The sequence below is a fragment of the Boleophthalmus pectinirostris genome, unplaced genomic scaffold (assembly GCF_026225935.1).
Source record: "Boleophthalmus pectinirostris isolate CB_2022bp ecotype Guang Dong unplaced genomic scaffold, ASM2622593v1 HiC_scaffold_22, whole genome shotgun sequence".
NCBI lineage: Eukaryota > Metazoa > Chordata > Actinopteri > Gobiiformes > Gobiidae > Boleophthalmus > Boleophthalmus pectinirostris.
The window spans coordinates 25,553,250-25,579,074 of record NW_026571190.1 but is presented as its reverse complement, the minus strand read 5'-3'; the positions used below and the strand labels follow the sequence as shown (position 1 = coordinate 25,579,074).

The 25,825-nt window shown below is 36.9% G+C and overlaps 1 protein-coding gene across 1 annotated transcript in view; it reads right to left on the bottom strand.

The window, feature by feature from the left end:
- Positions 1–5,179: 5,179 nt before the first annotated feature.
- Positions 5,180–25,825, bottom strand: part of usp43a (ubiquitin specific peptidase 43a) — a 91,459-nt gene continuing 70,813 nt past the window's right edge. The window contains exons 11-16 of the mRNA XM_055158595.1: positions 24,907–25,036; positions 22,724–22,843; positions 20,410–20,647; positions 16,278–16,436; positions 10,253–10,414; positions 5,180–10,008 (exon numbers count right to left, since the gene is read on the bottom strand). Of these exons, the coding sequence (XP_055014570.1) occupies positions 8,885–10,008; positions 10,253–10,414; positions 16,278–16,436; positions 20,410–20,647; positions 22,724–22,843; positions 24,907–25,036 (1,933 nt within the window). The 3' untranslated portion in view covers positions 5,180–8,884. The remainder of the gene's footprint in view (positions 10,009–10,252; positions 10,415–16,277; positions 16,437–20,409; positions 20,648–22,723; positions 22,844–24,906; positions 25,037–25,825) is intronic.

The following is a 25,825-nucleotide window of genomic DNA, read 5'->3' as shown; positions in this document are numbered from 1 at the left end:
AAAACATATATGAACACATGCTGTAAACAGTGTAAATGAATTAATCAAACTGCAGTTGTTTATGAATAAATTATTTAGAGCGCTCACTGTTCCCAAATTATTTCAGTTAAATGGGGTTTTGTTGTGTTATCATCTATTTGGCCGCATTCATGCATATTTGAAGACGGAAGTGTGTTATTCAGTTGCATTGGCATTGAGCTAAAAACATTTTTCAGTTCCATTTGTCAAAAACCTTGATACCATAGCCTAAGAGTCTTTCATTTCCAGTTCTTATGTCGACGGGGACATTGATACGGTCTTTGATGGATGGATTTTCAATTGCAGAAAGTTCAGTGTGTCCAAGTTATTGATGCCCTGCAGGTAAAACCCTTCTCTAGAAAGTGACTAAACTTTCTTAAAGGTGCATTGTGTAACTTTCTGCTTGTTTGTATGGAGATGTCATTGCTCTGTTTGGGATGTTCCACAGTATGACATTAAACAGCTACTTTACATTTATTCAATTACAGGTGGTTTTCATAACTCAAAACTACCTGAAAAAAAACAAAAAAAACCTGTAACCTGGTTTGGTCTCCATGTAGATAGAAAGGTTTAAACATTCCAGACAAAGCAATAACATCTCCAAGTAGAAAAGCATTTGTCGGACTCTCTACTCGACTTTTAACTCCTCAAATTTATCATTACGCCTTAAATTATCACCTTATAATTACGATCCCTGACAGGTAAAGTGAATTCAAATGGTTTGGTCAGTTGGTCCATGTTGGTAAAGGTATTCTTAAACCTGCTGTCTCCCAACTTGAAACAGAAAAAGTGTGAGGGCTCTCAAAAGCTGCAGTTCTTTGCCGTTCCGTGTCTGGTCAGTATTTGAAAGATACAGCCCTAATGGGAGCAATCGTCAAGGAGAGAGGAGACTGGTGACAGACCATGGAGAGTGTGAAAACTGGCCCCTGCACTGATCCATCAGGCTGTAGTCCCAAGTTAAGTTAAGGCAGGTTTTGATCCAATGTGTCGAAGAACAGGCTCCTACAGTTAATTACAAATTGAGTTGCATGCAATCTAGGCAGTGATCGCACAACAGTGGCACAAGGTAATGTAAAGCACAAAAGTAAAAGTGCAATACTTAAGTAAAATTTTTAGGTATTTGCACTTTACTTAAGTACATTTTACAGTGGATACGTTTTATTTTACTACATTTGAGAGAAGGTATCTGTACATTCTACTCCACTACATTTTAAATTTGGACTGAAAAGTAAAAAAAACCCAAAACTTTTCTTTATGGTTTGAGACCTGCTGAAATGGCTGACACTTATTTTCAGCACATTTAATTTGAGCTATCCCAACTTTGAGTGAACCAAATACATAAAAACAAAAAACTAAAACTAAACTAAAACTAGAAAAAAAAAAAATAAAATAAAATAAATAAATTCAATCAACTAAATTCTTTATCAAAATCAGTACATTTGATTGTACTGATTTAATTGTTCTAAAAATCTCTGCAAAATACTTTTACTCTTAAGGTACATTTTTAAACTAGTACTTTAATACTTTTACTTAGATGGTTTCATGTGCTAGTTTTACTTTTACTTGAGTAATCTTTTGCCCTTGTATGTGTACTTTTACCTAAGTAACAAAACTGAGTTTTTCATCCACCACTGTAACACAAAATATGCACACTTGATCATACTATGCTGAAGGGAAAAATGTCTCTGAATAAAGATTCATCCATCATTTTATCCAACAGTTAAATTGACGACTGTCCACATCGCATTTTAGTGGAGAGTCTGTTGAATATGAGTTGTGTGCTGTTGTGTTGATGCCATTCACGGATGACTAATTAAGAATTAGCTTGGACATTAACTGCAAATTAATCTTTTTGTGGTTGGGTTCACACATGTCCTGGTTTGAGCTCAGTCTAGTCCTCATGGGGGCTTGGTATGGTTCTGTCTTGACATGGTTTAGTCCAAGCTAATGCCCAAATTTGATGTGCTCTTTGTGCAAATGTGAATGCAGAAAAGCAAAATAATGAAATAATTGTAGAAATAATAATAGTAGAAACAAAATTCAACAAAACAACTTCAAAATAACCATCCAACCGTTCACATCTGGTGCCTGTTAACAAATCTGAAATGTGAATCATACCAAACAGATAGGAGTGTCACAATACTTTTACCACAAATTTTATCTGTGTATTTTTTTGTTTGTGTTTTTATCGTGCCCTTTGTGCAAATGTGCATGCAGAAAAGTTCTTGCAAAAATAATTATATAATAGGAGCCTACTTTTTCGCTGGCTTTTCAAGACATAGACAATGACACAGTAATAATCTTGGAATTGCTGTACCCCATTTTCCAGTATATGGAGTATTACAGGCTTCTCCAAATCCAATCTTGTTCAGCTTGAGATATAGGAGGCTTCTTAATCTTACAGCGTGTAAGGTACGTAAGTGTATAGTGTTATTCCTCAGTAAAACCAATGCCATAAAGCGAAGGTATAACAGTGGTTTTAACCTGTTACCCTGGACACCCAAACTAGTATTTAGAAGATGGACATAGATCCAAAAGTAAAATGAACATGAGCACACAATTAAAGGGCCCATATTACACTATTTCCTGATCTATGTTATTCAATTCTCAAACAGAAAACACTCTGTTCCAATTTGTGATGTCTTGTGGTAATACAGGAAGTGCTCCACTGTATTTTTAAACTCCATACACCTTCACTTGAATCATTTAGATGATTTCAACCTTGGAATTTCCAAAATACTAGACAAAAGGTAAAAAGTAGCCAGTAACTTGAAAACTACCACTGCATGACATCACAAGGTGGAAAAGAGCATTTTGAGCTTTGGAGATGTAGACAGACTAATAATAAAGGATTATTCAAACTTGTGAATGAAACAAAACACAACTCCAGGTATGTTTTTGAGGAGGTAACATTATGATGTGGATTAAAGCGCAAAAGAATCAATATAGGACCTTTAACCCATTAGAAAGAACTAGAATGGAGCCAACTTTATATTGTATTGTAGTCAAATCTCAACTGATCAGTCAGGGATGTTCTCTCACCCAACACTCTTCAAATGAGGAGCATAATGAGAGTGATGAGTGTTTTCTTTATGCCAAAGTCCATTAGTGTCACTACTCTCCATAACGTGCCTAGACTAGTATTAGCCCTGCCCCCAATCATCTCTTTATCCTTGATGAAATACATGGAAAATGGTTTCTAATTGCTTTCAAAACTGCTATAATAATTCTGATTGAATAATAAAATAATGTAATCATTGGAAATCATAGGGGGAACTACAAGCAAATGTAATCTAATATTGGAGTACATCATCAACACTAGATTAACATGACTAACATAACATAACTCATTATCTTGATGTTGTTTATGAAATTAGATAAAATAAAAACAAAACAAATGTCAAAAACTAAATTTCAAGAAGAATTTTCAAGAAGATGTGCACTACTCAAGAATTAAAAGAAAAAAGAAAAAAAAAACTAAACAGAAACTTTGCCTTTGTTGCTGCTTTATTATGTCTGGACTGCCTGCTTTGCTGTTGCTGCACAAACGTACCTCAGTTTTACTTGTTTTATCTGATTGTGGTTCCTCTTTCTAGGGTGTCTTCTGTACATCTGGAAAAGGTCTGCAGATGGAAATCTAACTCTGCTAACTCTGGCATGTTATACAGTTGTACTGTTGGTCAATATGCACTGTTCTTGTTATAAATATAATACATAATAAATAAATAATATAAATATAAATAATAATAACAATAACATAAAAAATAAAAAATCATTACTGAGATGTGAAAAAGAGAAAAGCCCAGGGGCGGACTGGCAATCTGTGTATTCTGGAAAAGTCCAGAAGAGCCTTCTGGTCAACCGGCCACTAACAGCACAGGGCACTAATATGGTAAGTTGCCCATGTGGCAAGCATAAATTGCATATGCCGTAAAGGCGACAAAGAATAGTGGGTTTCTCGTTGGTTTCAACACATATCAAAAATGTCGAACAGAAAACCTAAGGAGAAAGGTGCCACAAATTACACTGTTTTACACTTTTGCCTTGAGAAAACATTTGACTAAAGCTGTGTGGTCTGTCAGAGCCTGTCTGAGGTTCCCAAAGGCAAATGCTGGCACTGTACAGTATGTGCAACAATAATTATTTAGATTAACAATATCTAAATTTTTATATTCACCATCTGTAGAATTTTGTGAGTTTGTGCATTGTTTAACAACATTTCTGTATTTAAATACTTATCAGTATTATTATCAAAGCTTTATTTTGAACACTTCTACCTGGTGTCACGTGCTTCTCACCCTGGAGATGGATAACGTTAATGCCTCACCCTGAAAACTGTTTTGGCAAAGCAATCTGTGGAGATAAGCAGAGGTTAGACACTTCACTAGAAATGTTATTCAGTGAACCTTTAAGCAGCTAGGTTAATTACAGCGAGATGAGATGTTGGATAAAGTATAAATTATTCTAGTGCTATAATGAAGGTTACGGAAAGCAGCTTGCACCTGCAGTAGCGTCTGACTTGCTCTGTTCAAAGATGAAGACAATTCACAAATGCCTCTAGTCCAGTCAGGACAGAGGTGATGTGTCTGGACCATGTGGCAGCGGTGGAGTGAGTGGGGGATTTAAATGTGTGGACAGCAATTTACTGACTTTAGATCATGTATGTATGTACACAAGTGCATGTGTTTGTCTGTACTTATACTTCTGTTTTACATTTACATTGTCAGACTCAGTGTCTGTATTATTTGTTTTCTTTTTTTACTATTTGGTATCATATTGTTATAGATCTTTATGAAGTTAGAGCCATAATGACCATGGTTATCAAAATGCAGCCAGGCAGTGTTTCATTGTTTGAAATACATTACATACAAAGAAAATGGCAACTACGTAATTACAAGTTCAAAAACTGCTTTCTATCTGAAAATGTCACTGTTCCCCCAGTTATTTCTGTAAACTGAACACTGCAAATAAAATAAAAAATATATAAATAAAATAAAAAAGTCAATACAAAGACTCACATCGACTTTATAGAATCAGATAGTCCAGTCCAAGCATAAGGCAAGATGTTAAGTGGATTTCTCTGTAAGTTTGTGAGTCACAAGCACAAGACAGATGAGAGTCTTTAAAAATAAGACACCAAAGCCAAATGAAATAACCCCATTTGTTTTTTATTACTTAAAAATAGAACAACATATACCGTCATTTACACAAGATGAATCAGGCAATAATGGTTCCTTCATTCTTAATTTGCATTTATAAATGTGCCCAAAAGGAAATAGTCCTTTTTAATTGTGCATCCTTCAACATACACAGTTTGTAAACTTGTGCAAAGTATCCATGTATTTGTATTAATAAAAATAGAAAATATACAAAAACATTATAAAAAATATTTTAACTCACACAAGTGCTCAGAGTGACAGGTGGTGAGTGGATAAGGACATAAAAAGTCAATAAAATGCATACTCTTGGTGAACAGAAAAAAAAAAAAATGTTAGTTACAAATTTAAGGTGAATAATAATCCATAATTCAAATCAAAGTAGAGATTTTTCTTTTCGCAAATTGGAAAATGCTGTTCCAAACAACTACACAAGAACGTGCTTAGATAAATAACAGGCCAATTTCATTTCAAAACCAAAAACTAGGTTCTGGTTGAAAGAAGACACCTGCAACTTTGGGTTATATTTTCAACATAGTGACAATCAAAGCAAAACAGTGATTTCTCATGTGGTTTTCATTGTAACAAGACAGGACAAACAAATAACTTCCAGTGTCTTGAGATAGAAAATGTATTTTAAAAACTCCAACTTTGTGATACCTGTACACCAGATCATCTCTGTAATTCGTAAGGGCACTTGTGAGAATGATGAACAATTATGTAAAAGGCCTTGGATGTTATTGCTTTTCTCTACAATGAATTGTTATGACACATTCCTGAGCCCCGTCTCTTCATAAGAATTACAAGAGCAGTCCTTTTATCAAAACAACTTACAAAAACACCATTCAACCAGGTTCACATCAGGTGCTTAACTCCTCAGCTCATTTCTGACAAGGTCTGTTAAAAAAGCTAATGTTATTCTTATCAAACAGATTGGTAGTAACATAAATCAAGGTGCACTGTGTAACTTTTCTGGTGAAGGGTCCATCAAATGCTTTGTTTGTTTGGAATGTTTCAAAGTATGTAATAAACTTTTCATATCCATGGAGATCAAACCAGACCAAGTTACAGGTCAAATCTGTGAAGAGGCGACCCCGCTCACAGTCAGAATGCATGTTTTTCTAGGTATTTCTGAGCTATAAAACCACATGGAACTGAATAAATGTAAGTTAGAGCTGTTTAATGTCATACTGTGGAACATTCCCAGCAGAGCAATGACTTATCTATAGAAACAAGCAGGTGATGAACCGTCTACCAGAAAAGTTACACAATGCTCCTATCAGATATATGGACTGGTGGGAGAACCCAGTGTAAAGAAAACAAACAAACAAACAAACAAAAAAAAAAGATAAATAAACTGTACTGAGTCAAAAATATCTGGAATTGCATAGAAAACCCTAATCTTAGTGCTACACCATCCAGGAGAAAACTGCATTTATTACATGATTTAAAGACCAAAAGCCAAATCTTCCTTCAAATCTCATACAATTTGGAGTGTGGTGTGAACGACGCCTTGATTCACTTGTTTTAACTTCACTGAACTGTCACATTATTGTGGACATAATGTAATTTACATTCACCAAACTTATAATGCACAAAGAAGAAAGCTGTAATTACTTTATTAGATCACTCCTCAATAAAACAAAATTATCCTGGGCACATTGCACAAAACATATTTTAATGTCTATTACTTTTTATAGTGAAATAAAAGTAGTAGGATGAATATTCATGGTGATGTTAAATTCCACTTTCTTGTGCAATCCCTTAGCTGAGTATCTTTAGTGATCTTTAGGGCTTTTTTTCCTGTGGGCCATAATATACAATGTACTGCACCATTTCATTACGACATAGACAAGAGGGAGTTACACGTGGAGCTATATTATCATTACGATGGAAACACTGATAAGTTAATTCACTTCATGTGGGTAAAATCCCATTAGAGTTGCTACATGATTGCAAAAGTCGGCCATAATGCAAACGGAAAAGAGCACCTCTGCAGTTTGAGATGCACCTGGAGCTAATGAAGGGCTCAGCACAGAGCCCTCAGCTCAGTAATTACCAATCGCGTGAAATAATAATAAAATATAATACATGTCATTACTCAGAGGATCATTTCAATTTGGTGCTGTGAGCTCAGGGGGAATTACTAATCCATTCTGAGAGTACAATCAGAGAGTGAGAGAAGGGGGGGGAGAGGGGGAGAGAGAGAAAGACAAAGGGGATGGACACAGAGACACGAGAGAGGGTGAAAAATTGAGAGAGTGTGAGAGAGAGAGATAGAAAGAGAGATGAGTGAGCACAGCACATAATCTGTTGACAGTGGATGATTTTTGTATGAGGTTAATCAATGGAACACGATGTAAGCACTTCCGGGTTTCATTTGGTTGTGTAACTAACTGAGCCGTCTGTAAAGAGACCGAGTCAAAATTTTCAGGTAAAGATGCACTGATCCGGCCTTTTCTGGTAAGATGCTGCTATCAATAATTTGGCTTAGAGTATGTATCAATATCTGAAAATAACACTTCTTTTCTAAAAACAAAAACAGACAGTCAAAGGTTTCCAATTGTGTTATGTAACTGTTCTTTATCTTCCAATTAACTATGGAACAGATTTGTATTAATTAAAAAAAATCACCTTCATTTATAGGCCCAAACAGAATATCCATGAGTTTTAGAATGATGAAAAGTTAGGACTGTTGCCATTGTAGTTAACAACACAACCGTCCTCAAAATGGCTCCATGTAATGAGAAACCGAAACCTGGATCGAAGCTGCTACCATCCCCATACCAGAATTATATTTGTAGCAATGTATTCCTACTGTCTGGTATGTTTTATAACCACACATCAAAGTACATTTTGCATTTCATTATAGGCCTGTGTATGACATGTTTTGGTGTTACTGTGAAGATATGAAGATGGTATTAGACAATTGTAATACATTTAAGTGTAGATTTAAATAATGCCACGCTCTAAAAAAACAAATAATGCTAATATTTATTTTTTAGAGCTGGATATCTTGTTCTTAGCTGTTCTTCTGTTCTTTAACTTTTTATATAAAAATAGAAAAGTAAATATGAGTATTCTACTATACATGTGGCTTACAGAGTGTAAAATGTGTGTTCTAGTGTTAGACAGGCCATTAGTCATTGGTCAAAAAGAATATAGTTCAGGCACTTTTACCCAGTGTGGGACAGGTACAGAGAAGGGATGGGACAAGATCTCATGCCACAAGATTTTTCACATTAGAATTATTATTATTTTTTTTTTCAGGTGCTGGTGAGTTGCACCTTTAGAGAAGCTCCAAATAGCTACACTGCTGGAATGACAACAAAATGAAATGGTAAAGTAAATACAAATTCTGAACTGAATTTGTGGGAAATAATTGCACTATGTACATTAGAAATTATGTAAAAAAACTCTTCTTTTCTCATTCTTGTGGATCCAATGTTGCTTTTCATCTTGTGGAAATTGTGCCTTGTCCCACCCCTATTAAAGAATCAATGTGTGAATAATGAACACTATAAAAAACAAAGAGAGATGGAATAACTTTTCCACTTAAATGTGCAGTTTTCATTGTTCTGTCTGCTCCATACTGTGGATCCCTGTGTTCTTCCTTCCAAAGTCCATGTAAAAAGGTGCACCTCTGCGCTCTATTGCTTTCACCTGTAGACAAGATGAAAAAAAGGCTATATGTGATCAAAGCTACGTTACTAAAAACTGGACTCTGGGACTGTCCTTTTTCTGCCCAGGGAGGTTGTGCTGTACCTAGCTCTCTGGAAGGTCCCGTATGAAGACTTGTCCGTGGTTTGGTTGCGGGAGGGGGCCAGACCACTGGATGTCATCCCGTTACGGTGCAGTGAAGCTGTCCTCCTCACACTCTGCTCTGCTTTAGTGGGAATGTTGGATGAGCTTTGGGAACGCTTGATCTCTGACGCCCTTCCTGGTTTTCCGTTTGCGAGCTCCCCTCCCACAGCACTGGAAGTATTTGGTCTGGATTTATCGACTGCCCCACCTCCAGGCGCTCCATTGGACAAAGACAATCTAGACGAAGTCCTTCTACCTCCTTCCTCTACCTTCCTCGAGTCTCCATCTTTGGACTTTTTCGGGTCTTTCTTTAAGAAGTTACCCTTGAGGAAAGACAGTAGCCCTTCTTGGTTCTTGGATGCATCTCCTTTCACTTTTGAGTGTCCTTCATTAACACTGCGCCTGTCTGACTTTTCACCTTTGCTCCGTCCCAAAGTGCCCTCGTGTAGGGTGGGAGTGCTGTAGCTCTGCTGTACCGCACTGCCCCTCCTGCTCTCAGTGTCTTTGGAGGAGCTGTATTTCTTTGAGTCCTTCCTTCTGGTCAGTGTGTTGCTACTATGACTACTGCTAATAGTGGTTGGCTCATCTCTGGGTGGATCCTTTTTGGAGCGTCTTAGACTTCCTGTTTTCTCAGAAGGCCTGCGCTGACCCTGGGGTACCTGTGGAGAATCAGACACTAAATCCTCTCTTGATTTAGCCAGACAGCTCATGCTCGCCACGCTGGAGGACCGGCCACCTGCCGCCTGCCCTTGAGCACCTTCTCTTGAATTGGGTGGTCCAGTCATCAGGGACTCTATGGGGTCTTTTGTGCATTTTGGGCGTCTCCCAGATTCTAGATACTGGACCAGCTCCACCGGTGCAGGGTCCTGGACTGCAGGGGGCGCCGGTTCAGGTTTTCGTCGGTCTTTGGAGCCCAGGGACCAGCGCAGAGGAAGAACTTTGCTCAACGTGTCCTTGGTTTTGCTCGGGGCTCTCATGCTTACACTTCGACCCTGGAGACCACGCACAAACGGTCTCTTCTCAAATCCACCTGCGGGATTTAAGAGAAACAAGTGTTAAACGTGCACTGTGTAACTTTTATGGTGGAGGGTCTGTCAAATGCTTTTCAATATAGCGATGTTATTGCTTTGTTAAACCTTTCTATCTTCATGGAAACCAAACTAGGCCAAGTTACAAGTCAGACACCTGACAGACACCCAACCAAAAAGTCACATAGTGCACCTTTAACTGACAGATAGAAACTAGAATATTAAAATATTTGTGATGATGGATACCTCTTTCTTCCTTGGAGCCACTGTCAGAGAAGACAGGAGACACAGGAGAGTCTGGTAAAGAAGATGGACAGGCAGTGGACGAGCGAGACACAAGACTCCCTCTCTTACTGTCCCCATTCAAACGGATCAGCCAGTGGTCGGACACGGAGGAACTTGTAGAGCCTTAAACATAGAAAAATATAATTAATAAAAGCATAATCATTTTTTTTATTTTACATATTTATTGCTATTTTATGGTTTTGCTTTTATTTCATTTTCTACTGGTTTTACTGTTTTGTTCAGCTGACAGGACACGTCACAGCAACAGCATCACGTAACTACTCTGAGGAAGACCACTAATGAGCAATCGAAACTGTCAGGTATGAAAACAAACTCTTGGTCTGAAAAAAACAAAAAAACAAAAAAAACAAAAAAACAAAACCTAATAACAAGTTTTTGTTGTTTTCTTTTTATAATCCTTGTGCGGCACTTTGGAAACTGCTTTGTTTGTATAAAGTGGATTTGAAAATGCATGTCTCCAGAATAGAGCCTTTAAAATAGTTTTCAAACCACAATTTCTTTCTTCTGTAGCTGTAGCTGGTGTAAACAGTTGATCTCTTATTGGAACCGCTGGTGAAAAGATGAGTGGCGACAGATATGTAAAAAAATATGTCCACTTGGCAGAATCAACCCTTTTTGCTAGTATGTAGATATCACCTTTTTACCTTTTTATTTATTTGTATTTTTGCTCCACTTTGATTTGACTAGTTTTATTGTCTTACCAAGGACTAGTGGACTTAAATGGACTTTTATTATATATCCCAAGTGTATTGTATTGTCTGTATTGTGCACCACTTTGGACACTGTTTTGTTTATGAAATGTGCTATATAAATTGGTTTGGATGTATAGTTTGAATAATATTCCCAGTCATCATCAATCTGCTTGCACATACAGAAGCTTTGCATTATGAAGTTTGTGGGGATGCACCAATCCTCAGATGTAGGGGCATAAATATTGATGTAATAAGACTTTTTACTGGTTGCAGTTGTAACAGAAATTGTATTTGTATAAAGCTGTTCTGTAGTTACATGCAGGATAAATAACAACTACATTACATATTTGAATCAGTTCTGTTTCACATTAGTCTTGTTTTAGGGAAATAAATAATATCTCTGCACTGGTATGGATTGATATCAGATATTGGCAGATACTTGAAATCATAGTATTGGAGTTTTCGGAACTGAAAAAGCCAAATTCGTCCATCCCTAAAAATGTTTGTACCCAAGTGGTTACCCTATAGCCATTCTTGAAGTCTTGAACATACATTATGATTGATTCTGGCTAAAATGTTACATTACAGCATAATTTCCAAGGGCTTACTAGACTGCAGAGGGAGGAGGAAAGAAGGATATTAAAGGATTTGTGAGGAGCTGCTATGGAAACAGGTCAAACACAAAGAAGGCAGTTATGAGGATGAGTGACTTTTATTGCCAGAAGCTCTTAAAAGATAGATCGGAAACTTAAGTAAATATATTTCAAATGCTTCTGGTGTCTCTCCAAGTATTGTGCCAGACTTCAGCAATATACAGGGCTGCTTATCTTTTGGTGGAACATAAAGGACCCATATTACACTATTTTCTGATTTAGGTTGATGTTGTTTCCTCATCAAAAACACACCTGGAGTTGTCCGTTGTTTCATTCACACATTTTAACACACACATTTTGCATATTTAGGCTATCTTCTCTCAAATGGAAAACACCCACCTCCACCTTGTGATGTCATGTGATAATAAATGAATGAATGAATGTTTATAGGAACACAACTCCAGGTATGTTTTTGAGGGGGAACAACATCATAAGATGTCTTAAAGCTCAAAGAGTCAGTTTTGCGTAATATAGGACCTTTAACTACTGCTGAACTATTAGTGACAATTAGAGCTGAACTCAAATCGAAATCACAATTTGAGTTGGCACATTTCAAATTGCAAAGGCTTAGATAATATAATGTACTTTGCAAACAACAAAACAAAAATTTGATTGTACTTATAGTTTAGACCTCTGCAAACATGGGATTCGTGCATTAGTCTACTAGGAAGTACGAGCACATAAGTCCTGTGCTCAGGTCTCTGCACTGGCTTCCTGTGGCTCAGAGAATAGACTTTAAAGCAGCTCTGCTTGTGCACAAGTCTCTCCATGGCCGAGCACCAAAGTCCATCTGTGACATGTTAGTGTCATATGAACCATCTCGCACTCTGAGGACCTCAGGGACCGGCCTCCTGCTTTATGATTATTTATGTTTTGATTTGTTTTTATTATGATTTTAATGTATTTCTTATTCTGTAAAGCACTTTGAATTACTTTGTGTATGAATTGTGCTATACAAATAAACTTGCCTTGCCTTGTTTACTTTTTAATCCTCTTTCAACGTTGTTCAACTCTAATAACAATATTGTCTGTTACATTGCTTGATTCTTTTATTCATTTCTAATCATCTATTACATTTTATTTCCATTATCTATGCAACATCTTCATGGTTATTTTTACATAGGAAAAAAGTTTAAATTCAGTCAACTGGACAGTTTTTAGACTGAATACATTTAGCTCTTATCTATGGTTTCTTCAGTTATTTTTATCCATCATCGATACTACTTCAGGGGTTTGCTTGCAGTGTTTTGCAGTTTCCCAGCAGACCACGCACAACATAAAGCTCGCCCATAAAGATTCAAGATACATTTCACTGGAGAAAACTTGACATTTCCAGTATGGAGGTTATTGAGCTCATATACTACTGCTAATGAATAATGTAGGCGCATGTACTGTACTAGTATGTGCATGGATGCCTGCTATCGTCTTTTTGTGTACAGTGATTGCGTTACATAACATTTGCTTATTCTTAAATCAATATTTCTGTCCAGCAAAAATAACGCAACAGTTGTGTTATACAACTGCACTTCTCAAAACTGTTCATAACTGCTCGTCCTTACTCCAATCTTATACAAGGAATCAATTAGATTTTAGATGAGGGATAACCTTCCACATATGTGTTGTGTAGTTCACTCAGACAAAATGATAAGATTGCTTTATATGACCATGGACCAATAACTAATATGGCTCTAATCGTTGACCATGGACCATGGTCAACGATTAGAGCCATATTAGTTATTTATAAACCGAAGTCCACATTGCACAGTCCCTTCAGCAGCACTTGTATTCCAGGAGAGAAAAGATGTACTAAGAAATAAATGCTTGTATTGTACTACCTCAGGGCTAATTACTGAATATAAAGTTGACAGCAAAGACAAATACTGGAAACTGCATATTGCTGCTTGCATGGAAGTTCACAATAACAGACAAGGGTTCCTGAGGCACGCTGTGAATGACAGACTAAAATGTTTTTCTATTGAGTTGTTGTACTTAAATGCCTAATTGGAGGTTCTCACCAAGTATAATGGACCGCCACCTGCACCTGCCCTTTTACTTTGAGATCTTTCAGAAAATAACACACCAGTCAGCCAGAGATTCAGAGAAAGTGACAATAAAAACAGAAGACATATTGTGCTGTCTGCTGTAGAGTTATAGTCTATGGCACCTGAGGAGCATTATGCTGCACATTTAAATCACTCTATAGTTCTGATATGACTTAAAAGAAACAATGCCACAAATTTCTGTGTTGAAAAACTGCAGTGCCCAAACGTAATCACAACAAAGAGCCACAAAGTTGTTGGCACCTCTGAAGGATAGCTGTACATCACACTAGAATGAAGCAGATTTTCTTTTTTTCATTTATACCAAAATGACCGATGCTGCTGATTCCGACATGCATCACTGATTAAGAAAACAGAGAATGAGGTTAAAAATTGCCCAAACATGCATAAATCACTCTAAATTGAAAAGGGAAATCAACTATGGCATGGTTAAAAGCTAATAATAAGATGCTTTAAATCTTGTGGGTCTAGCATGAATTTATTTTTTATGACCCACAGAAAAGTGAAATTACTTCTATGTTATAATGTTGTTTCCTCATCAAAAACTTATCTGGAGTTTTGCTATTCTTTTGCTGTGCTATTTTATCAAACCTGAAAACACTGTTCCACCTTATGATGTCATATGGTAATACAGGAAGTGCTCCACTGTGTTTTCAACTCCATACACCTCCACTGGAATCATTTGGATAATTTCAGACCTGGAATTGCCAATACCAGCTAAACAAAAGGTAAAGGGTAGCTGTTAACATGAAAATCAGCTCTACATGACATCACAAGATGGAACAGAGCATTTTGAGCTTTGGAGATGCAGACAGACTAACAATAAAGTATTACTCAAACATGTGTGAATTAAACAAAACTGAACTCCAGCTGATGAGTTTTTGATGACGTGGCTTAACGCTTGCAAGAGTAAATTTTTCGTAATATGTAATACATAATAATAAACAATATATACTGTACATAACTTGATGCCAACACCTACACAATACCAGCATATTGCTTTAACAAGAACAACAACAACAAAAACACTTGCCTTGCTAAACCTAAAGCACGTCTAAAGAGTGGACGTGAGAAAGTGTGCACTCTACATTATCTGGGTGATTTGTTTTGTGTTTAGTTTGGGCTTTTCAGACTCTTCAGTGTGCCGTGTGCTGCTTCAAAACTGTTACTTCCAACACTGTGGATTTGTGGTTTGGGGAGCAGTGATGGGTTTACTTGAGCTAGTAATGTAGAGCTGTGAGCGTAATGGAGAAGAGATCACAGGTAGGTGCTAACTTGGCATCTTGTAAATAAAGAGATTCTTGTAATAAAGCTGGTGTGCTTGGAGGGAGGAGGGGTCCAGCAGTTTAGACGGGTCAAAGTGGTGGGTGGGACAGGGACCTTTTGTGGGATTGCAGATGGCAGTGTAATAAAGAGTCCAATTTGTGAGTGTGGCGCTGGGTGCCATTTTATAAATGATGTCGCCCAAACCAAACATTGGCAGCAGATAATAACCAAAAATTGGCAGCAGTGATGAGAGAGAAATTTTTCTGTGATAAACCTCTAAAATAAAATAAAAAATATTTTAAAATAGTATTCAGTTTGTGTTACTCTGGTCACTGACACCTCGAATGGGAATAAACATGAACATCGAGCAGAGTTAGGAAAAATACTTTGAAAATAGTTTTGATCACAGTATATTGAATGCCTGCATTGAAATTGACTTTGTAACATATTCAGTCCAGTCAGATTACTGTATTGTGAATACTTTTCACATTTAGTTACTTTTTTAAACTTTACTATTATAGTGTAAAAAATGTGACACTTGATTAAACATTAAACATTATGTTGGTTTCAGTGTTTGTTATACATTTATTTATCACTGATTAAATATGATGACATTTTTTGATCTATGTTATGATGTAGTTTTCTCATCAAAAACATACCTAAAATTTTGTTTCATTCACAAACAAAATTTATATATATTTAGTTCTTCTCTCAAACAGAAGACACTCACTGTTCCACCTTGTGATGTCATGTGGCAATGCAGGAAGTGCTCCATTGTGTTTTTAAACTCCATACACCTTCCCTAGAATCATTTAGATGATTTCAGACCTGGAATTTGTCTCTACTGAACTAAAGGGTAGCTGTTAACTTGAAAACTATCACTACATGACATCACAATGTGGAAAAGGGCATTTTAAGCTTTTGAGTTGAGCTTTTAGACTAATAATAAAAGGATAATTATAAACATGTGTGGATGAAGCAAAACACAACTCCAGGTATGTTTTTGATAAGGTAACATCATTCTAAAATGGCTTAGAGTCAATTTTGAGTAATGAAGGACCTTTGAGGCATGAAACATTTCTGTGTACTCATCACCATAAAAGCTGTGTTTTCTATTTTTTTCCCCAGCTAATACCATGCAATTAAAAAAAAAAAAATCAAAATAACTATATTCTGAATGCCACCAAATGAAAGAGTAAGTTTAATGTTATACAGTTACTCAGAATCTGCATTTTGAATATATTTTGAGTACATGTATTTAATCATTTTCAAACTCTGCATATGAATCATTTACCTCTGACAGAGCTGCTCGCCGACCATGGAGGTATATTATTCCTTCTCTGGTAGAACAGGATGTAAGCTCCTCTCGTGCAAACTTCTTCTTCAGGGACCAGATCCACACTGCTGTCATCGTAGCTGTACCACTGCCCATCCACTGAGTTTCGACAGTACGCTGCGAACCAAATTAAGAAAAAATTGAAGTTGAAAAATTTAAATTCAGATCTTAACAGCAGCACATACATATAGGCCAGATAACTATTTTGAACTTTCCCTTGAATCCTCAATGTTTATTCCACATGGGATACTTCAGCAGTCACACAGCAGTTTCCTGACTTTAGCTTGAAAAGTTTTTTATTGCATCTAAGTGGTTTCTGTCTGACAGGATTTGTACCAAGATCTGTAAAGATTTGACTGAGAAAAATATCCTACATTTAATTGAATCCATCGCACTGAAAGCCAAAAGTTCACCACCACTGATATAACTTGCATCTCTGGATATAAATATGCATAAAAATGACATTCACAGATTCTGGCAAAGCAGAATGTTTGACTGTGTTGGAAAAAAAGAAAATAATTCCAATTTGAAGTTTTCTTGTTTTTCCCACCATCACTCGACAACAAGCTGTCAGTATGTCACCTCTGTTTCCACTTTATATGTCGCTGTGGCGAAGGATTTTTTACAAATTGGTTACAGAAACGGAATGACCTTGACTTGTGATGCTATGGTTTTTATTAGTGTTGTATACAATATTCAATTAAAGAGATCTAGGGGATTATTATAGGTAAATGTTATATAACTTGTTTGATGGGGGTTGTACTTACTGCTTATCTCCATGTTCAAAATATATATTAGGTTCAGTAGGTCTTCTGTTATGATTATGTTTTAGATTATTATGTACAGACCTCTTATTATTTCATAGTTTCATCTGTACTCTGCTGCTTTCTTCAGAAATGTAACACGCTGTGATTTTTCCTCTCTGTTCTGATTTAAACAGATTCTGTAATTCTGTATTTTCTCCTTGATCTTCTATTGATTTACACGCCATTTCTGCTGCCAATATAAAATCTTCAATTGGGATTTTAGTCAGGGAGAAGCATTCTTAAGACCGCGGTTAGTGAGAGCCTGGAGATGCACGCACATCCTGTTTGTTCCACTTCTGAGAAAGGCGACAGAGTGCAGCTGAAACTGTCATGTATGAAATAATAGACATCTGCACATAATATAAATATGAAATATAGGCCTTGTAACATCAAGTGCTTCTCTCCAGAGGCACATAAAAAATTACATTAATACCATCTCCATGGAGACAAAAGTTACATAGTGCACCTTAAAGTAATAAATTAATGCATTACAGTCCATGAAAATATTATAAACTACTCAAGAGCTCTGGGACGACACTTAAGTGCTATCACAGACCCCCTCGGCACCACTCAAAGAACACAAGTGCTGTCTGTGCTTGGTCTGAGGCTTTACACTGTGGTAATAATATCTGCTGTTTTTCAACTATGTTAATACACTCAGTGGTAAATTCTTACCTTTAAGGCGTTCAAAACTTAATATTAAAGAACTGGTCATCTATTCACTCACACATTCATACACCAGTGCACACAGACACAGACTAATCCTTTATTATTAGGCTGTCTACATCTCCAAAGCTCAAAATGCTGCCATAAACCTGTAGTTTTCAAGTCAATAGCTACTTTTAATCTTTTGTTTAGTAGAGGTTGGCAGTTCTAGTATTGATTATCCAAATTATTCTGTTGAAGGTATAACACAATGCAGTGAATCGTCTATGTACCATCACAAGGTGGAAGAGTGTTTTCCATTTGAGAGAAGAACTGAGCCTAAATAAGGAGGGTTTGTGTATTAAACATGTAAGAATTTAATGTTTTTAATGAGGAAACAACATTATAACATGGATCACAAAATAGGGTAAGACGGGCCCTTTAAAGTGTAAGAGTTGTTAATGGTTCTGTGGAGACAAATCACCGTGGAGACCTTACTTTACCCTGAGCAGTTTACCTTGAAGTCATCTGGGATCACTTGTTCAAACAGTGGACAAGACCTTGTTTACTTAATAGGTTTTCTTCACCTACGTATTGAACTGAGGCTGGTGTAACTGCATGTGTTTTATCTATACCCTGGACATAGGGACCTTTAAAAATTTCCAAAGTTTGGACAGCATGTGTAAACAGTATCAGCCAAGTGAGTGCTGACTCTTATAGACCCTCTTACGCTGCTCTACAAATCTCCCCAGACAGAAACAGAGCAAATGTAAGATTGTGGTCTAATAGTTTTTCTTAATTTGTTTTGCTTTTACCAAAATGCTTCAGCAGATTTATGCAGAGGTGGAAGAAGTAGCCCACAGTGTACAGCTGTGGCATAACTTAGTAGCAATTTATTCATCTAAATAATCACTTGAGAAAAAGAGCTCTTCTCTTTTTTACGGTTTTGTATCCAAGTGAGTGGTGTAGAGCAGACATTTGCATATTAATTTGCCTTAAGTTCAATGCCATATGCTTTTGAGAATGCTTGAAATTCTGAAAGTTCAACCAAAAGATCCTTCAAAAAGCTAATTGGGAATGGCAAACATGGTTCAGCTGAGCACAGACACAGGAGAGGTGTGAGTGATCCTGTAAGATTTGACCAGCTGATCCTAAAAGATTTGAGTCATTTGGTTTATTTGTGTGGAGTCTTCTCGTAGTCATGGTGATACATTTCTTTAAATGAATGATTGTAAGTAGCCTGCTGTTAAGTGAAAGGTTAACTGAACAATGAGCTTTTATACTCTGTTCTGCTTTAATAGTAGACTGAAGTGGTTTTCATTGTGAGAAACTTCAGCCTTTGCTTGTGTGCGGTGCCGAAATTGACTAATATTTTTTTTACATGGCCAACTGTTTAGAATCTGGAGGGACCGATATTGCTGCCGATACTTTTGAGTTTATATGTAGAGCCGATTTTGATTATTTTCCCCAAAATATGTAATTAAAAATTACTAAAAATTCCCTCCACAATTCTTTCCACCATACATTTTAAGAGAGCAGTGGTTTGAGTAATTTTCTCTTTAATTGTTAAAATAAAGCTTTGTGTCTAGATTTTAAGTAGTTTCACAACATTTATATTGCGTCTTCACAAAGACGCTTTATAGAGCATTATTCACTCACTCCATACCCAGTGGTGGTAAGCTAATATTGTAGCTACAGCTCCTCTGGGGCAGACTGACAGAAGCGTGGCTGCCAATCTGAGCCATCCGTCCCTCTGGCCACCACCATCACTCACACACACACCACTTTCATACTAGGCAATGTGGGTGAAGTGTCTTGCCTAAGGACACAACGACTGTATTGCAACTGGCGCCCCCCTGTGGCACCTGATTTTCCCAGCTGTCTCCCAGCCAAGTACTAACCAGTCCCGGCCATGCTTAACTTCTGAGATCTGACGGGATCAGGCTTTAACAAGCCAGTATGGCCAATTTTACAATTTTAGACAACACATTGCCCAAAACAAAATATCGACCTGTGCTGGAGATTTTTGGCTGGTATCTGCTGATAAGTCCATATTTTGATATATTGGGTAAACACTAGGGATGTAAGAATAACCGAAATATTGTGGTATTATATAGTCAAAAATCTCACAATAATAGTGTGGGGTGTCACGATATATCCAATCACAAGTTCCTTTGCTTAAATGCATGGTTTTACAGTAGCAATAGCTAATAAATATTGGGAACTACATATCTCATTTCAGCACAGACAACGTGAAGTAATATGTTTTTACTTGGGATTATTACAGTAATAATTCACACCAAATTCTTGTCAGGGTATTTTAAAAAGCGAAAATGCATCCTATCTACAATTATATTAGCCTCTCCAAAATATTGTGATAAATATCGTCCCATGAGAGGCATATCGTGATAATATCATATAGAGAGACTTGAAGATCATTACATCCCTAGTAATCAATATATCTATCTCAGTTGTAAATGTATATTACTTGTGCATGGGTAAAAATATTTCATCTGAAACTACACCAGTACTACAATGTTAAGTTTCTCAAGTAAATACAACCCCAAAAGTATGTGACAAACATACACACGTAGTCATGATAAATGTGACCATAGTAATAATGTAGCCTGGTTTGTTACCTGTGTAATGTCCCCCGTGCATGCCTCCATGGTGGTTGCACACGGCATACAGATCGTACAGGTAGTCGTGTGGCAGGGTCAGGTCGCTGGGCTGTTGGCTCTGTCTCCATGACGATGGCCAGGGTCCGCTGTTCAAGTTCTTCATGCTCTGACTCCTCTTGACCACGTGAGGAGCCATGTCCAGCCCACACAGGGGGAAGTGCACCTGGGTGGTCAGCTTGTTCCTCCTCTCTCCCACCTGCGGGATAAATTAATAGCTTGCTTAATTTTTGGATGTATAATTTTAAAGGTGCACTGTGTAATTTTTCTGGTGGATGGTGGATGGAATCTGGTGTCTCCCTGGTGATGATGATGTTATTGCTGTGTCTGGGATATTCCACAGTAGGGCATTAAATAAATATATCTAGTTTTTATTTCTCAAAACGACCGCAAAACATGCATTATTACTTTCAGCAGGTCACCTTCTCCACAGATCTGACCTGTAACTTGCCTGGGGATGTGGGCTGCTTGTCTCCATGGAGATATTTAAATTGAATGCCATACTGTAGAATATTTCACAAAACAAAAACAAAAAAAACAAAAAAACATGGAGTCAAGCATTGCTACCAGAATAATTACACAGTGCACCTTTAATAATAACTCATTTGCTGACACACGTTGGCTTTTGACACATGAATCGATTGTGTACAACTAGTATAAACAAAATAAGAAAGCACAAATCTTTTCACTCATTTTTGAGATAAACAAAGTGTTTGTGTTCGGTGGACTTAGTTGTAAAAAAACAATAATATCAATCCAACGTTTGTTCACTTTCATAATTGTTTAGAGTGGTGTTCAAAGAAACAATTTTTTAGTATATCTGTTTTTCCTTAATAATAAGAAAACCAGTTTGAGTTGCAATGGATTTTGTGCCTGACTGTGCAATATTGAAAAGGCTTTAATGAATAAACTACCAGGGATAACCTTAAATTTGACTATTACCTTTAACTTTTATCCATCTGATTTAATAATATGCCAAACAACTTGTGAAACTGGTCTCACTTATGAAATGAAAATACAGGTGCATGCGTCATTCAAACTGAAATATCTCCAGGGAGGATTAGGACCTGGCCAATCATTCAGATAAAAGGATTTCCTATTCATAAACATGGAGAAAATGTGAAAATTAAACACTGAGGCAAAGGAAATATTAAAAAATAGCGGACGTAAAATAAGTTCCTTGGAGAACAACTTCAGTTTCACTCATAGATGCATAAAGATGATGGACAGGCAATAGTGTATGATAACTAAACAAAGATACATGCATATACAGTGTTTAGTTACTAATTTAAATTGAGACAGGTGGGTGGTTCAGCAAAAATATTGCCAAATGTTTATTTTAGTTGCATAAAATAAATAAGTGAGTGATGCATACACATATTAAAAAAAACTCAAAACAAAACCAACTGAAAAATCCAGAACCAGGACCAAACTAGGACTAATGAACTAACAGTAATAGGGACCTGTACTTTGTCCAACGTTTGTGTCTACAAATCTGATTATTTTTTAAACATTAGTACAAGTCCAAGTGAATTGACAAGCTCAGAACTGTCAAAACTAAGTATATCTCTGCCATACATTTAGATAGTAATTGATTATAATGACTTGTACATCGTCACGTTAAAGAATAACGCTCACAGTTTGAGATTAGTAGTTGTAATTGTCTTAAGACGGGTGTGTGCTACATGATTTTTTTTTTTTCAACTGTGATGAAAGATTTCAGATCATGGAAAAAATCTTGAGTAGCAGCTAAAAATTGTGGGTCGTAGATTGCAGAGTGAGAAAGAGACAATGATTAAACTTAGAACCGGCCAAAGCCGAGCTGTGACTGATGTGAACTGTGTTTGATATTTTGTAATCTTGGCAGAGTGAGCCCACCTATCACTGTGTCTGCGAAGAATCTTTGTGGCCAAAAGTGAACACAGGCTCTCCTCAGAAACAGCAGAAGGGCCGTGAATGGGGCCCCCAAAGAAAGTGACGCATTATATACGTTAAAATGGTTACGGGTTCTGAATAAGAAAATAATGATCTCAGATTTCAGTAGCAGTAAGTAACTCATAACATGCTGACAAAACTGTTGGCCTTAGAAGATGTCTGTACTCTCAAAAACAGTGTTACACGTTTATCACACTGGGGTGATAATGTCTGTGTAGTTCCTGATTCACCTGGACACTGCACCCTCATACCAGCACTGAACAAGTTCATGTATGTGCAGTAAACAATATTGATTTTGTGTCTGTGGAAGTATTTTTGTGAACACTTGTGGGGGCCTCACCTGTCGGAAGCGTTTGAGATGAAGGATGAGGATGTCGGGCAGGGTCCACAGACTCATCTTCACCATGCCCTGCTGCAGCTGTTTACAGTGAGGACACTTCCACGCATCATCTGGTGCCAGCTGTCACACACACACACACAAACACATATTATCATATTTATTATTTAAGTCAACATCAACATTATTCTCCATTTTGTTCATTGTAAACTGCAATACTGATCTAAAATGACTTGGAAATATAGATAGATCAGTTGGCTTCATGTTCAAAACCAAATGGCATTATCAACAAAATGTACATTTAACTTAAATTATAAAAAAAATATAGTAACCCTCATAACATATTTACACCTTTATGAACAGTTTTACAACGATGAGGCATAAACAGAATATTGCAGAAGTGAAAAACTGTTGCGTTTTCCATTGAATAATTAATCGAAAGCAGTAAAAAGCAAAAAAACAGAAACAAGATGCACCACAAAAACTCTCAAACTAAACCTGCTAACCAGCTTGTTTTGATATGGGCAGACAATCCATGTTCCTGATTCTGAGTCAAAGTCTATTGTTTATACATGCCTTTTTAATTTTAATAAAGGTTCACTTTGTCCGTGGTGTGTCATCCTGGTAGAATCATTTGTCAAAAATTTTCAACTTGTCAAAATCTTTGTCCAGTTGACAGAATTTTCTTTTGCTAAAGGTGCACTATGTAACAGTTCTGTTACTTGCTTGTCTTTATGGAGGTACTATTTCATTGTCTGGACTGGACTGGATTGTCTTCAAACAAAATCCATCTTGCATTTTCTGACCTTTAAATTGGTGTGGAATATTTTATAATTATTATTCCTTGTTTAATCTTTCACCATATTGCTGAAACACATTTCTAGTTTGTGAATCTGTTCACTGAAAATAGCAAGATTTTTCTGTTGTGTTGTGGGAGCTGCTCTCAGATAAAAATGCAGGTATGACTCAACAGGTGGGCCTCTAAATATCCACACGATTTACAGATGGAGACAGATACCAGATACTTTTTAGAGAATTAAAAAAAAAAAATTTGCACTATGTAGCCACTATGCTGCTATGCATTGTGGTCCAAAGCAAAAAACGGAAGAAATTATCTCATGAAGGCTTTTTGCCAAAACGTAATCTAAAATTAGACCATCTGACTGTGCTATGGATTTTTATTTTTTTTAAATCTTTGAAGTTGTTGCTCCTTGCATTTGCACCTCTATTAAGATGTGCATGTTTTCTGTTTGATTTGATACTATGCACTCTGCCCACCATCTGCCAGGCCCTGTTTAGACGATTTATTGATTTGTGACTCTTGTATTTTGTTTAATGAATGTAGAATGCATAGCCACATACTCACACAAAATGATAGGCAAATGATGGTAAAGTGAATTACAAAAAAAAGCCCTGCATCATCAAAAGGCAAAATATAATTCTGCCAAGCATTGGGACTGGACCACTTTCTCTCAAACTTTTTGGGCACATGGCTAAATAGACTATAATGGTACCGGTGAGTTTAACGAGGAGAGCAGAGAGCTGTAGCTGCAGGTTAGACTCAGGTTTAGGTTTTCTTTTATTTCATTTCCTCATGGACAACTTTGGCTTGACATGACAAAAAACAAAAGAAAAACATGCACAAATTGCTCTATATCTATACCATTCTGACTCCACACATCTGCAGTCAGTCCATGTTGTTAATACATTTACAAACCTATTTTTGCACAAAGCAACCCTGTATCTCCTCCCAGACAGCAGAAGCTCAAACTGTGTGCTGAGCCGATGAGAGGGTAAAGTAAATATCTGTGACTTATATTTGTCGGGTTTCCAAACCAGCTGACTATTCCAAAGACAAACAAAATGTTACTGTGCCCCCCTCTGTGTCACCACAGGGGAGTGCTACAGGATGTTGTAGAAGAAGAAGAAGGCTGATCCCAAAGGTATTACCAATGCAAATGTGTGAGAGGCAGGGGACATTGGAAGTTACGAGTGGAAATCAGTGACGCTTTAGGTTTTAAATAATGTTGTTTTTGTTTAATCTGGGGAAATAGTTTTGGTTTTTTGATTTGTCTGTGTGTAAAAAGGATGAGCGGTCTCACACAGTGGTTGAGATGTAATTTTGAAAAGGAATATTATATTGTTATTTATATATTATAGTGATTATTTTGTGTGTTTTGTGTTACCTGTTCTTCTTTGGTGTAGAGCTGAAAGCATTCGTCCAGGGTACATGTGTGCTGGTGCAGATGCTGCTGTTGTTGGGCCCTCACACTCTCGGCATCCTTCACCACCTCCTCCTGAATACTCCCAAACAAACTGCACACAAAAACACATACAAACGACTCATTTCTTCTATCCTGCCTTCTTCTATCTGTCCTATCCTGATAATGTGCCAATGCTTATTACAGTGTGGTAAATTGAAATGGAAGCTTTTCCTGCACTGCTATGAAAACATAAAATGGCATCTCATTATCAGGAAATGACTTTTCCCAGAATGCTTCACCATTAAAAGAGTCCAGCTGACCACAGGCCTGAGTGGAGTGTTGGCGGCATACAAGGTTCTCAATAAAGTTTGCAAATTGTCAGCGCTCACTCTTTAAATTGTTCAGTTTACTGCAGGGTGTGTGGCATATTAGAAATGATTAGAGAAACACAATGACACTGTGCAATCATCACTACACTAGGCTCTTAATGATAGAAATATTTGAGATTTGGCCAGATTTAGGCAGCAGACATCACCTCTTCACATTTGCGCACCAAACCACATCTTTTTCACTTTAAATGCTAACAGAAATATTATAGTACTGTAAATAATGAGTTCTGAATTTTCCTAACTAAAAAGTTGTGTCGATTTTTTGACAGACAAAATAGTAGGAAAAAAACCCCACCAAGATCATGTAGAGTGAGTTAATACGACTATTATAAGACCAAAATGACAAGGCTCACAGCAGCAGCAGTTACAGAGAGAGGGGCGACAATATTCTAATGTAAGAAGGAGCTGGAAAAGCTGCATGTGAACTTCCCATTTGGAATGCGGTGGCTAGTGGGTTAACTATGCCCATTCATATATATATATGTGTGTGTGTGTGTGCGCGTGTGTGTGTG